This window comes from Barbatula barbatula, assembly GCF_947034865.1.
Source record: "Barbatula barbatula genome assembly, chromosome: 6".
Classification (NCBI taxonomy): domain Eukaryota; kingdom Metazoa; phylum Chordata; class Actinopteri; order Cypriniformes; family Nemacheilidae; genus Barbatula; species Barbatula barbatula.
The window spans coordinates 8,138,449-8,152,616 of record NC_136765.1 but is presented as its reverse complement, the minus strand read 5'-3'; the positions used below and the strand labels follow the sequence as shown (position 1 = coordinate 8,152,616).

The 14,168-nt window shown below is 40.7% G+C and overlaps 1 protein-coding gene across 1 annotated transcript in view; it reads left to right on the top strand.

The window, feature by feature from the left end:
* The window catches only part of kif26ab (kinesin family member 26Ab), a gene marked incomplete at its 5' end in the record, with an annotated part of 80,146 nt that overhangs the window by 38,866 nt on the left and 27,112 nt on the right, over positions 1-14,168 (top strand). Inside the window, one exon of the mRNA XM_079457801.1 lies at positions 3,822-3,988. Within this exon, the coding sequence (XP_079313927.1) occupies positions 3,822-3,988 (167 nt within the window). The remainder of the gene's footprint in view (positions 1-3,821; positions 3,989-14,168) is intronic.

Sequence of the window (14,168 nt, the reverse complement as noted above, 5' to 3'; positions counted from 1 at the left end):
AACACATTTTTTTGTAACATTATTGTTGCTTTTACAATTTCCCCCAGCTGCCACTGCTAGGGCTCTTTTGTTCTTGCCAACGGTAAAGCTATTGATGAAGAAGGGGTTCACAATAGGTGAACGCCGGTGAATTTCCTCTGTTCGCAAATGTCAACAAGCGTACCAGAGAAGCTTTTAGCAACCAGCGTGTGCTTGTGCACAGACAAAGCAAAAATAACCTTAAAAAAAACCAGACCAACTGCTGTCTCTGTGCATGTTGAAAACCATCGGAAGCTTTCTGTCTGGCAGCTCTTATGAAGAAACACAACTAAATCTACACTGAGACTCAAATGTAGGGTATAGGCCAGTAGCTTTGAAGCGGATGCGTTCTATTTGTTTGCTTTGTTTTAGATTAGCACACTATTTGATAGTTTTATGAACGAGATCAGATTTATTTGCAACTATCCACCACACACAGGATGAAAATATATTTAAAAAGTGCATTATATATAAAACTTTTTCATTTAACAAGCAACTATATATTGCAGAGGTTTATATGTTGATGATGATGATGATGAATTTTATTTTCCTTTATTGTCATTGTACAACGAAATTAGCCATCAACCTGTCCATCAGACACACAGGGGGGTGGACAGGACAGGAAGACCGTCAATTTAAAAAAAAATACAGCATGACATGAAGAGAGGGGACGAGAGAAAAAAGGCAACCCCCAGACTATGCTCAGTAGTGAGTACAGTGTGGGGACAGAAAAAAAACACATCAGTGACATAAAGCACATAATGCTTTATGGCTGACCTTACCGTGTCTACTCCGCTGAACCTGGTATGCCGACTGTTCACTGATCAATGCCTGATAGATAAAACAAAGTCCTGCCTTTTTTTCTCATTAAATAAAATTTTTCACATCACACCGTAAATGACTGCAAACGCAGTTTCATGTTTCTTTGAGTTTGCCGTATATCTATCACAGTTATCTAAAATAAAGACAAGGCTATGATTGATAGCTTCCCCGATTATAGTTTATAGTCTTTATGACATATGCTTTAAGACAAAAAAACATTTCACTGTGAAACCTGATGAGTTTCAACTTGAAACGGGAAAGAGAAAACTTGAGCTGACATTAGTGTCAGTTTTATTGCTCTTTAGTGTCACTGGCAGATAAAATTATTAGAGCAGAGCAGAGTGGGATTTTCCACATGAGCTTTGCCTGGGTTGATATGACCTACTGGCCTACCGGGAGCGCAAGACAAGGAATCCTTAAGCAGACGTTGCTCTTCACCCCTGCTTAGGAAAAAAAGAGAAAGAGATGATATGCTGCTTCTTTTCACAGAAGACAGAGAGATATTCAGAAGGAGAGTAGGATTTTCTGGACTCTGGTGAGGACGTGAGGGTGTAGACAGGGTGTAGGGAACGTCTGATTTTATCGAGCGCTCTGCAGCTGTACTTTAATGACCCGACCTGGGGATACAGCATGCTCACCTCAAGCTCGGTGTCTGACACACATGAAAACGGCTTGACTGGAGGGCTTAAGTCCTCAAAAACCCACAGTGTGCCTTTGACAGCTGCTGCAGTGTGTGTGTGTGCACATGAACGTGCATCTAATGTCTGTATCTGCGGTTTCCAAATTCGATCTCGCCCTGACTGCGTGGCCCATTTAACCATCTTGTTGATGTGTTATCTGACACCCATTCCTTCTTTATCTGTGCTTGGGGGTTTAATGCGGCGTCCCGACAGTCACCATTCGCTCTCAGTGTGACGCTGTTTTGATTTATCACGGCTCATCTGAAACCGGAATGCCATGAACAGGGATATGACTCCCTGCCATGAATCCAGCTTTGACTTTTTTGCATTGATGACTGCATGAGTGGTATGTTCATCTGAGCAATTCTGACCCTGTTGAAAAAACTAGCATATGCTGGGGTAGGTATGTTTTGATGATGGGTTGGTTGTATGTGCTGGTTTAAGCTGGTCATGTGCTGGTTTTAGCTGGTCATGTGCTGGTCTTAGCTGGACATGTGCTGGTTTAAGCTGGTCGTGTGCTGGTTCCTCAACAGCTTAAACCAGCACATGACCAGCTAAGGGCCAGCACATGAGAGGCTTAAATCCGTGTATGACCAGCTTAAACCATCACGTGACCATCTTAAGCCAGCATCTGACCAGCTTAAACCAGCGTCTGACCAGCTTAAACTAGCACATGTCCAGCTAAAACCAGCACATGACCAGCTTAAACCAGCACATACCACCAACCCATCATCAAAACATACCTAGCCCAGCAAATGCTGTTTTTTCAACAGGGCACAAATATAAAAACCTGGATTTTATCCCACCGTTTCAAAGTCTGACAGCTGGAAAACATTGTGTGTGCAACAAACGGCTTTGACAGTAATTGTCCGTGTTCATTGTCAAGGAAACAAAATGAAATTACAGTCGTGCATTTTGTGTGATTCTGAACCGCACATTTGTCAGTTCTATAACAAAATTGACAGGCGTAATTATTGACTTGCACACAAACAGTAGACAATTATAGACGTAAACACGAGCCTGAGGCATCTGAATAAACAGACATAAACAAAAATCAACAAAAAACTAAACAAACACATTTTTATGAAAACGCCTCGAAAATCAATTGCCGCTTTATGTAATTGTATTCATTCATCCAAGTTCAACGAAGTGCAGACTAGAAACGTCTCAGACCGGACGCTGCTTGTCTAGCTTCATCTCGTGTGAATGATCCCACCACGTGTCTACAGTTCTGTGATGTATGGAGCTCATGTGTCATGCTAGCTATATAAATAGGTTTCCTGTCAGTTTTGATGACACGTCGGGCACACTGGATGGCACATGCTTCACGAAACGATTGTTAATGATGTTGTTTTAGTTGCCAGACATGAATCCAGAGCAAATACAAAGCCAGCCAATATGCACAACCACCACAACGTACATGTCAATTGCTCAATGTGTTCAACTCACGGCAGAGTCTGGGAAATGGCCCAACCTTACCTGAGGGTTCTATGCGTGCTGCTTACACACAAAACAAGCACTTGACAGTTCATATTGATTGTGGGCTTAAGCTGCTCAGTTTCTCATAGGCCTCTGAGACAAAAGGCGGCTCTAGTAAAATAATGAAAACGTCACTAAATTAATGGTTTCTGTCCAGGGTACATGGGCAAGCAGCTGGGACTAGACATCGTTTTTACAAAAATGTTTGTTCTTTCTTAGCGACAAAGCTTTGCAATGGAGAGTCCATGCATGCCTTGTTACAACATTTCAATGGCGATGTCATCTTCCATTGCGATGTTTCACTATAGCCAACGTCCGATGCCGGTTTGGTCGACATCGCCCAACCCTAAAGGTTTTACCCGTACTATAATCTCTGCTATCCTGTTACTACTGTGTAGATATCAATAGTCACAGATGGCAGGATAGGTTTTTAAATGACTGCTTTTCTCAAGAGCTGTATTTGTTCATAAAATCCACAATCTCTCGGGCAAAGGACCGAGCATTTTATATGAACCAGCCCAAAACCCTATTCATAACTTGAATAGCTGCTTGAAGGGTGCACTCTGATAGCTAATTCTGTTTTTACCTGTGCTTGTGTAATCTGTGTGTAATGATTGGATGTGTGTACTTATCTTTAAGTTTTTTACTCAATCTTTGAAACAAAATATGTCAAGGAACAGGCTTTTGTTCCCAGTATGAACCTGCTCCGTTTTGTCCAGCTGCAAACTTACTTTTTAAAGTGTTATTCTTCATGGCCTAGGCATAGAACTCTTGAATCACATAATTTTGAGATTTAATTGAATGTGTCTTTTACCCCCTCAGACACAAAGCCTCATGGGTCAGGCAGAGCAGAGTGAGTGGTCCACAGACAACTCAGCATCTAGAGTGTCTCTGACTTCATCCAGACAGAGAAGTCCTGTTCAGTTTGGCCAGGACGTGCCCCCCTCGGCCCACCAGCCCAGCTCAGCTGCAGCATCCTTCTTCATCAAGTAAGAAAAAGCATTCAAAATGATTTACGCGATAAAAGTTTCACCAACCTTTTGTGGCAATGCATGGTTTGTCTTAAATGTACTGTATATTATAGTGCACAGTTAATGAGAATTGAATAAAACTCGGGGCGGATTGCTTTTTTTAGCTCTATATCTACACTGAACACTTGAGCCACAAGGATTTAGTAAATAAATACAAACTGGCATGATTTGACACACTCCACACTATGTTGTGAGGTTTTATCTGCGCTTGTATTAGTCTATTAATGTGTTTGGAATGAGAGAAGGGGTGGTTACAGCAATACCTCTCGAATGGTCCTGGAAAGTACATTTGACATTGTCCCCAAGCCAAATGACAGCACTGAACATTAAGGAGTGATCAGTGGACCTCTCCCTGAGTGGAGGAGGCCGGCAGTCCAGTCTTCAAATCCGCTTGGGATATTGTCACCTGCCTAAGCACTTCCAGGTCATTCTGACACAACAGACAGATGTGACCCCATGTAGAACGAGGTTAATTTTTGTGCTCTGATTTATATTCGTCTGTTTTCTTTGGAATTGATCTAATAAAAGCGGATATGTAGGGAGGCTTCTGTGTCACAGAAAGAGAAAGACTGGAAGAGAGAGAAAATAGATTTGTTTTCACTCTTTATTTATACTCCTGGGTGGAAGAATAGAAGCAGCAGGAAATTATGTTGGGTACCACCTCTTGTTTCATCCCAAGAACTGGCTATTTTAATGTTGTTGTTAGGAATGAGTTGCATTCGTTGAATAACTGGGACTCAACTGTTTCTTTAAAATATCATTTAAAGTAATTGTTCACTTTCAACATACATTTTCATGATAATTAACTCACCCCGTTGTCATCCAAGATGTTTAAGTATTTTTGTCTTTAAGATTTTTGATGAAAACAATCCACGATTATTCTCCATATAGTGGACTCCAATGGACTCCAAACGGTTGAAGGTCAAAATTAAAGTTTCAGTGCAGTTTCTGGAAGGGCTTTAAACCATACCAGACAATGAATAACGGTCTTATCTAGTGAACGATATAACAAAATAAAAGTTTTTGCTTTATAAACACAAATGCTCGCTTTGTTCTGTTCTGCAAAGCGCGCTCAGGACTTCATGTAATAGTGTTTACAAGTTGAACGTGCAAATACTAAGTCTAACGCCGTTTACAAAAATATGGATTTAAAAAAATACATAAATATCTTGGATGCATAAATATCTTGGAAGACAACATGGGGTGAGTAAATGATCATTAAACTGTATGTTTGACATGAATCATTTCTTTTAATATTGCTGCCACCATTTGCCTCTAGTCATTTTAAACCTGTGTGACATTCTTTCTTTCGCAGAACACATATAAGATATTTGAAAGAATGTTGTTAACAAAACAGGGGCGGCACCCATTCACTTCTGTTGTATGGACAAAAAACCAATGCAAGGGAATGGTCGTTGCTGTTCGGATACTCACATTCTTCAACATTTCTTCTTTTGAAAAAAAAAGAAATTCATACAGGATTGAAATGACGAGAGGGTGAGGAAATGATGACAGAATGTTCATGTTTCACTTTAATAGTCCTAACCAAAGGTTAATACAGTATATGTTAAACTTTAGTAAAAACAGTTTTATCCCTTCCTGTATCCTTATGCGCCTCAAATTCATTTCAAAAGCATGAGGCTACTTTCTTGCCAGAGAAAATATATACTGTTTGGCTTTGTTGCTTCGCCGTTAACATTTTAAAACATCAAGTGTGCTATTTCAGCACAAAAAATGCCTTCAATAGGTGTCCTGAACCTCCTGATACATCATTAAACAATGGTGTCGCAACACTCCTTTTGAAAAGGGATTTTGGCTGCAAAGAGGTGGTTGAACCTTTTTATGCAGCATGTAGTGTGCAAACTGGAGCGGGTAAATACAAGCAAAATTGTGGAGCGGATGACATGTAGATGCTTGGCTGAGAAAGTTGACTTTGTCTTAACCCCCTCCCCTCAGCATATGGTCCAGTGTGACGAAGCATATGATCAGTGTATTGACATTCTAGCCGGCTCCCGTAATGAATACAGAAAGGGGGCCCTGCAGAGTCCCACAGCTCCGGGATGCACTGTCACACTCAGCAGTCTGGTGTATTTGGCTATTCCACCTCAGTGCTCCGCAAGATGAAAGGTTGAAAACAGCACAACTGAGCGTTGTGTGCGAGGTCATATGAGTGAAACATCTGAGCCTGTGCTAGATGTGAGTTGAGGTAGAACTGATTAAAAGGATATGACTGTTTTAGATGGCCACATGCTCTATCGACTCCAAAGGAAAGAGAAAGAAAATATGGTTTAGAGGTTTGTCTAGAGATCAGAACAGCTATCCATGTGGGTATAAAACATTTAATGAATGGTAAAAGCATCGATGTATGTGTGCTGTATTCAATCTTAAATTGAAAAGTGTTGAATTCACTGCGTTTTAAAAGCTGCAATCCGTAACCTTTTTGGGATCAAATCAGTTATTGAGAATGGACATTACTTGTTATATTATTTTACAGGAAATGTCAGGTTAAAATGTTAAGGTACGTGTAAATGCAACATGCATGCTTGTGCATGCATGTATGCAGGTCAGCGTATATGGAGCACAGCTGTTTGGCGGTATGCGGACGTGCAGTGGGGTCGAGCACAGCAAAATCTTTTTTTATGATCCCGCGCTCATTTTCAGCCGCCTGTCCAGGTGAGCTCAACTGGTAATGACTATGATTGGAGTAAACATTCCACCATAATTATACGTACAACAATCCAGACTGTCAGCAGACGAGGTGAGTAGCCAGCGGAACTGCCAAAGTGCTTTGGAACCCTGGCCTGAGGGAGTAACCATAGAAACAAATGTGTTCTGGAAACTAAATTCATGGCATCTCTATGCTGTCCCTCAAAAGAACGTAATTACCATGAGGAGACAAAAGTGGGGCGCTAGCTTAGATAAACATTGTTGCAATTATGTTCTTTAAAGTTAGCATGAAACAGGAGCGATTGTCTTCTTTTCCATAACGTGAAATATAATTCATGTGAAACGGCTTCTGAAATGAGAAACAAATGTAGGACTTTGTCCATTGAAAACTAAATGGTTCGTTGACAATCGCTAATTGCTAATCACCATGGTCCATTCCAGGTATAATCTAGTCTTGCGGCGTTACTCGTGACAGGAAGTGAAGAAAGATCGTTTTGAGGGTTGGAGAAGGTTAACAGTTTTTTATTAAAGATTATGAGGGAACATCAATTTAAAAAAAAATAGTGCAAATTTATAAAAACACTACAATATTTCTTAAAAAAATTATGTTGTCAGTTTCAAATTTCCTTTTGCCTGCGTTTTGATATATTTTGCATGTGTATGCTCGCCAAAGAACACAACGCTTTAAACTGACCTTTCATGAGTGCCTGAATGCTTATAACTTAGATATTAAGTAGATATTTAACAGGCCTTTCTCTTGAAATGAAAGGTCAGTTCCTACATTTGGGTAGGCTACTTACCCATTTACGACTAGCACTGCCTGATTCTTGGATGCTCAAAGTGTGCTCCAATTTAAAGTCAATTAGGTACATAAATGCCTCAGTTTTATCTCATTGTGAGTAAGATTAGCTTCCTTCTCCCTCTGTAGTGGGCCAATAATGATAATACATCCCCAGAGTTGTAAACAAGGGAATGCCATTCACCTTCCAACCCACATGCTGTGTCAAAGCTAATGTGGACAGCGGTGTGCTAATGGCTGGGGTAAGGGGGTGGGTCTTTAATGGAACCGACAGGAGAGTGAGTTGGGGGATGGTTGACTATGGAGGTGGGTGAAACAGAGGCAAGGGGCATTGAGAATTCTTGCACTCAGCTTGCTCGCACATCCACAACAGCACTCGGCTAAACTGATAACGTTAGCTCCGTAGGCCACCCATCAGAGCAGAGGATTACATGGAGAAAGAGAGACAGACGCAGAGAGATGGAGAGATGGAGAAAGTACACAGAAAAAAAGAGTTGTGGAGATAAAAACCAACAAATGATCAATGCGGCTGGCTGCTTTTGAGTGACAGCACTAATCCCTGTCAGGGACAAATTGGGAAAACAGATTAATACTGAACGGCTGGGGCCCTGGAGTGGAGAGGGGCCCTGCTGCACAGCTGTGTGAGGGATCCGGGAACCAGGAACTCTGCAGTGTGAATGAGTGCCAAGGCTGAGCGAGGCAAACACATGTACCAATGTTCAGTTAACCCGAAGAAACTTGCATGGCTGTGTACTAGCAGCCATTGAGGTGTAACAACAAATAAATCCACTGATGGTGGGCAGATTCGGATTAATGCCCCACTCAACGACTCCCAGCTGCAGGGAGGGAAAACCATATACTGTGGAGGAAAGTAAGGAGAGCACCACCATGAAACTAAAGTAAGTCACTGTACCATGGAACTTCTTTGGAGAAGTAAAATGTTCACTTCACTGACATTTACTAGCGTGTTTGAACATGATGGTCACATGATGTTGGTTTAAAAACCCAAGCATTGGGAACAGATGTTATTTACATATCTTGCACAACATCTGACTGCGTTTCTGGAACTTTAGAGCGATGATCTGAATATTTTATTTTACTAGAAACTAGTGTAAAGACTTGATTAGACTATTTTAACTAGTTCAAGAACCTGCTAAAAACGCAGTCTACTCTGAGCTACTCCACAAGAGTTCCTCTGGCTTTTTATGTTGAAAAGCTAAGACAGTCTTGGACACTATCCTCTCGTTTTGAATCACTAATAATTTTTTCATTCTCAAACATTTGGTCCATCTACGCGAACTCCCTGATTATTGACTTTTGACTTCAGTATGATTTGTTAAGTTGCTGTGTTGAGGTGTACCGTGTTGTTTTACCCTGTATTTACTGTGCTGTTGAACCAGCTGGTGGTCTCTGGTTGTAATCAGACTGTCAAGCTTGAGTTTGTCTGTAAGTGTTTGTGCGTGATGATCTGTGTGTTTGTATAATGGTCATGGAGCAGCTGAGGCTGGTACTTGAGAAGTAGAGGCTGTGAAGGAGGGGGCTACGTTGAGAGCAGATAAGTCCAGGTGTGAGGAGCCTGCAGTGGGCTGTGAGCTGTTCTCGTGAGTGGTTTGGGGGTGGATGAGATGGTGGAGGTGTTGATGATCTATCACTCTGGTCAGCAGCCCAAGGGATTGCAAGGCAATCCCACTTCCTATCCTTAGGGGTAGCCCAAAAGGGCCGGTATAGAATCAAACCAAGCATTTAATTTCTCTGCATCAAGTCTTTTGTACTCTTATCGCCCATTCTCTGCATTTTAATTCAAACTAATAAAATGTGTTTTATGGTGATTAGGTTATATCGATGAATTACACAAACATGTGTCCGTCCATCACATCATAATATAAAAATAGAAATATAGACTGTATAGCGTGTTGAAAATTATAAAAGTAAAAGTAAACAATTTAATGCACACTTTCAATAATTGAATAAATATTTTATTAAATATTTTATATATACCAAAGAATACCATTAATGAAAACCTTCCTTCTGTTCATCTTACCTTCACCCCACACCTTTACAACCCCCCAAATGTCACTACTTACCATTAGACCCCCATTATACCTGTTATACCACTTACTGTAATGTCTCCCCCCCCCATTTCTTCATTATCCTCAATCCATCCGCTCATCCCTGGTTCTGAGAAGAACCCCCATTTTGTGAGTCCTCAGCCCAAACAGTTTTCACTGGGGCGATTATCACCTTCATAGAAACACGAAGAACACAAAGCCTTCTTTGTTTTGGACTAAAAGACTAAAACAAAGACTTACCTTTGAAGCGCTTGTGAAACAAATGTACTGTCAGCATTTTAGCATCACAATGGACTCTCTCTTATGTGTCACATTCTCTAATCTTTCTCCACTTGTTCGGCACAGTAAACTTGTATTTTTTTAAATGCATGTTCTCACTCTGTTATGAAGTGTAGTGACAGCAATTTAGTTTTAGAATATTTACACCAAATTTAGAATATTACACCAAATCCTGCTGAGATTCATGGTTACCCAGTGAAGAATGTGCCTTCCCATCAGCTCTCGTGATCTCGTGAAACCTCAGGGGACCGACCAGTGGCATGACATCTGCAGCCATTTACACCTGGTATTGACTTCCGTCTCAGATGACCTCATCTCAAGTGGTGAGCCGAGAAAAAAATATATTTACACCTGGTATAAGATGCATCTGTAGTGATGACATTTTGTTGATTTTTCAGGGATAGTTTCTAATTTTATTGTTGACATATATTGTGTCAATGTTTGATAGCCACATCATGAACACTGTAATTTCGCATATAACAGACATATGAAATGTGGACCACTTGTGTATAACATATAACATATGTGTAATATGACGAGGTGGTAGTCGCCAGCACACTACAAATGCGATGTGTAGAGAATAAGAGCTGTGTAGATGTAAACAAAGCCATGCTGAAGTATATAGATTAAAAACACATACAACAGTATAACAACAAAAATGCATTTTTGTTTTCTTAACGGCATCATTCACAACGCTGTGATCGTATGCGACATGAAGACTGTTCGCCTTAAAAACCTGTCCAATTGGAAGGGATACAGCAAGTACTCTCTGTTTTTCATGCTTACAGTGGGGGTTCTGAGGTCCGTGACAGCTCAGGGAAAAGCCACAAAAAATGCTGTGTCAGGAACACTAGCCAGACTGCTCCCATTGAGCCACCAAAAGAGGAGCTGCAAGCATCAGCGATCCTCCAAACACCATAGAACTGCTGATTCATGTCTGTTGACTCAAAAGACAAGGGTCTGTAGGATACCTAATATTTGCTGCAACACATTTTAGAGGAAATAAAAGAAAATGCTGTCAAGTTGAAAGTTAAAAGTGGGACTTTATGTCACTAAGTGAAAGGCGACGTTTGCAGGCGTTCAGGTTTTTCAAGTATTTTTTTATGCAGGGATGAGATTTATTGGTAGTCTTCTGTATATTGTCTGACTTCCCACGGTGCGGTAGAGTATAAGGATTGATTCTCAATTGCCTCAGAGCCACACTTCACACGGTTAGCTTGACAGACGAGTCACCCTTGCTATCATATTTGCCTTCTCCAATCTTCTATTTAACAGCTTTCAAGAATGCTGATTAAAGTACACCCTAAATAACAATTGCAACCCATTTCATAAGGAAAACAATAAACAAGGCAGAAGATAGAATCAACAGCTCTTCTAAAGAAGTCTCCTGTTGGCCGGATTTATGGAATACAGATCAGATAAACAGAGGTTATTAATCGTGCTACCAGACCATGTGGAATAAACATTTAGTGGTTTATTACCCATTGTGTTTTCAGACCGCAGATGTGCTTGAAGTTGAAAATTCCCATGAGGTCATCTCGCCTGTATATCCTCTGTTATGGCTGGAGAGAACAAAAGCTCCAGCCCAGAATCCCATCACGATCCACCCAGTTAAGCTGTAAGCCTGAACGAAAAAACACAAGTCTGAAAACAGCGTTATGTCTCATTAGTTTTCAACCTGATCACCCAGTCCAATGCCACCCAAGTGCACAATTCATATATATTCATGCGGTATGTTGTAATGCCACTCAAACATAATTGCAGAGTTCTTAATGAGTTCCCTCTTGCTTGATATTATGTATATACAGATGGCTTAAATTGGAAAGCACTTCAGCTCTTTCAAAATAAAAAAGTAATATCTGAAGCAATTTGGACTTTAAACTTTTTTTTAAATAAAACCCACTTTAAACCCTTTTCATACACATCTGATATAGCTTAAAGACAACAGTTCAATTGGCAATAGTATGGACTAACTTCTCAGAAGATAGAGAACCGCTTTGCATCATTGAATATTAATGTTTATTATGAAGACATTAAATGTTTTCGTGGTATATTCAAAAGTGTTGGTAAAGCATGGGAGATGGAGTTTATCTGGTGTTGATTTGTTGAAAGCTACTTGGTATACAGATTGTCTCAAATGAAATGGATTGCATTTTATAATCCGTTCATGATTCAGCATGTGAGGGCTCACGATTCTTTTTGTGAATCCCTGGCTACGAACACAATGGACTACTAGCCTGCTACTTGCTTAATACTAAATGGCATGCATGTTGTTACCTCTTTTTCATTTGTCACATTGGAAAAAAAATGTCAAGTCTGGGATACAGCATTCTGTGCTAGGCACATAAAGACCTTGCATGATAGGTCTTTTATACATATGAGCCTACACACACTAACCTATGGGTCTCTTAAAGCACATCATTGCAGTGGACGCTTCAATGATTGTAATGGGAACGATTTAGTTTCGGCATGTCATGACACGCTATCTGGTGTAGATGGGGTGTGACTGTTGCAGTGTGAAGGTCACCACTGAATATAATGAAGGACCTTTCGTGCGCTGGATCTGCAGATAAGTCATTTTAATTATTAGACGTATGAGCTATGCGCGAGTAGGGACGTATCCATTACTTTGTCTATGACAGTGTGATCTTTGGTCAATAAAGACTATTGACATATTTATTGTATTTTGGGACGTGTCTCATTAAATGACATGATGGATGTGATTTGCCCTTGGTATTTACACTGTGCCATTTCTTACCCTATGTCAAGGGGTAGTTCACCTTAGAATTAAAATGTTGTCATGATTTATTCACCATCGTGTCATTTAAAATATGTACATGACTTATGTATCTCAGTGGTCCATACAACAGAAGTCAATGGGGCCAACAATGTTCTTCAAAATATATTTTGTGTCCTGCAGGAGAAAGAAAGTCAAAGAGGTTTGGAATGGCATGAGCCATTTTCATTTTTGGGAGAATTATCCCTTTTATGATATTGATTCAGATTTCTATCCATAAATGTAGGCTACTCCTCCTTTATCTATCTAACTCTCTCTTCCCCCACATTTTTTTTCATTTCCTCTGTCCTTTGCCCACCTTCGCTAACCCTCTTTCTCTCTTACCCCATTTCATCTCCCTTTTCTTGCAGGCCCTCTCTTATTAATCATGCGCAAATGTTCCCAGAAGCCACTGGGGTTGTTTGTTGTAATAGCCTTAGAGCGAAAGAGTGCAAATAAATAAGCGTTTGGTGTCCTCCCAGTTTGACAGTGATTAATGAATGAGTTCTGGGGCGACTTTGAGCAGTAGGATGCTCTTGTTGTCCTCTTTGCGTACCCGCGGGGCTCAACCAACCCCGTTGCATGCTGTGGCCATAATTTGTTACAGTCAGTTATATGCAATAGGTTTTGGGCTTAAAAGGGCTGAAACATCAAAATTGTGTGTACAGTTCAAGGAGCCGGTCAAAAACATCTTAATTGTCTGATGCAACTTTATAATCTGGGTGGCGCTTTTTGTATTTTGTGCAGACAGGATTATTGAACCTCCACGTGTTTGTCATGTAATTAAATTCCTTTTCCTCAACAGCCTTTTAGTGAAACCTGATGCTGCGGGTTGTCTACCTGTAGAGCAAATCCCAGCGGTGCATAGGGAAGAGATGTATCGCGGATGAGATGAAAGTAGATGGTAATCCTTGTAAACAGAACAGGGGTGTGTGTGTGATGCGAGTCTAAGGTATCTGTCAGTTTTCAGTAAAAATTGAATTGATCTTCCTTAAACGTTACCTTGCTGTGCTTTTACACAAACTCTCGTCTACAACCTCTCATGAATAAAAAAGAGAAAATGTTCTCAAAACTAAAAGAAAACGAAGACGAGGCCATTAGTATCTTCTTTCTATGGCTTTCTGGAGAGCTACCCCAGGGGCTCGGGATTGAACGCTGCAACTCATTAAATAACAAAAAACCCTGGCCACGTTTACGGCTTCTGCTCCGTCCTCCCTACTGTGGCTAAGCCGCAACAAGCCGGAGTCTGGATTAGCCGCATATCCTGTCTTCTCGGGGATGCCATTGAGGGGGTAATTGAGGAAACGGCAAAAAGGCAACAATGCTTTTTCCGTTCTCGCTCATTCCTTCTTCAAAATGCTTTCACTGCCTTTTTCATGAACTGTAAACAATTCATCCTCTCTTTTCAACGCTGTATGGATTGTTGGAGGTGGGCTTAACTTTGTGGAGTTGACATTTAGTTTTACTGTTTTATGAGCCACAATGCTAGCACAGGAAGCAACACTTTTAGCACCTACCTGTTAGCAAAGCATGCTAGTCAATAGGCAA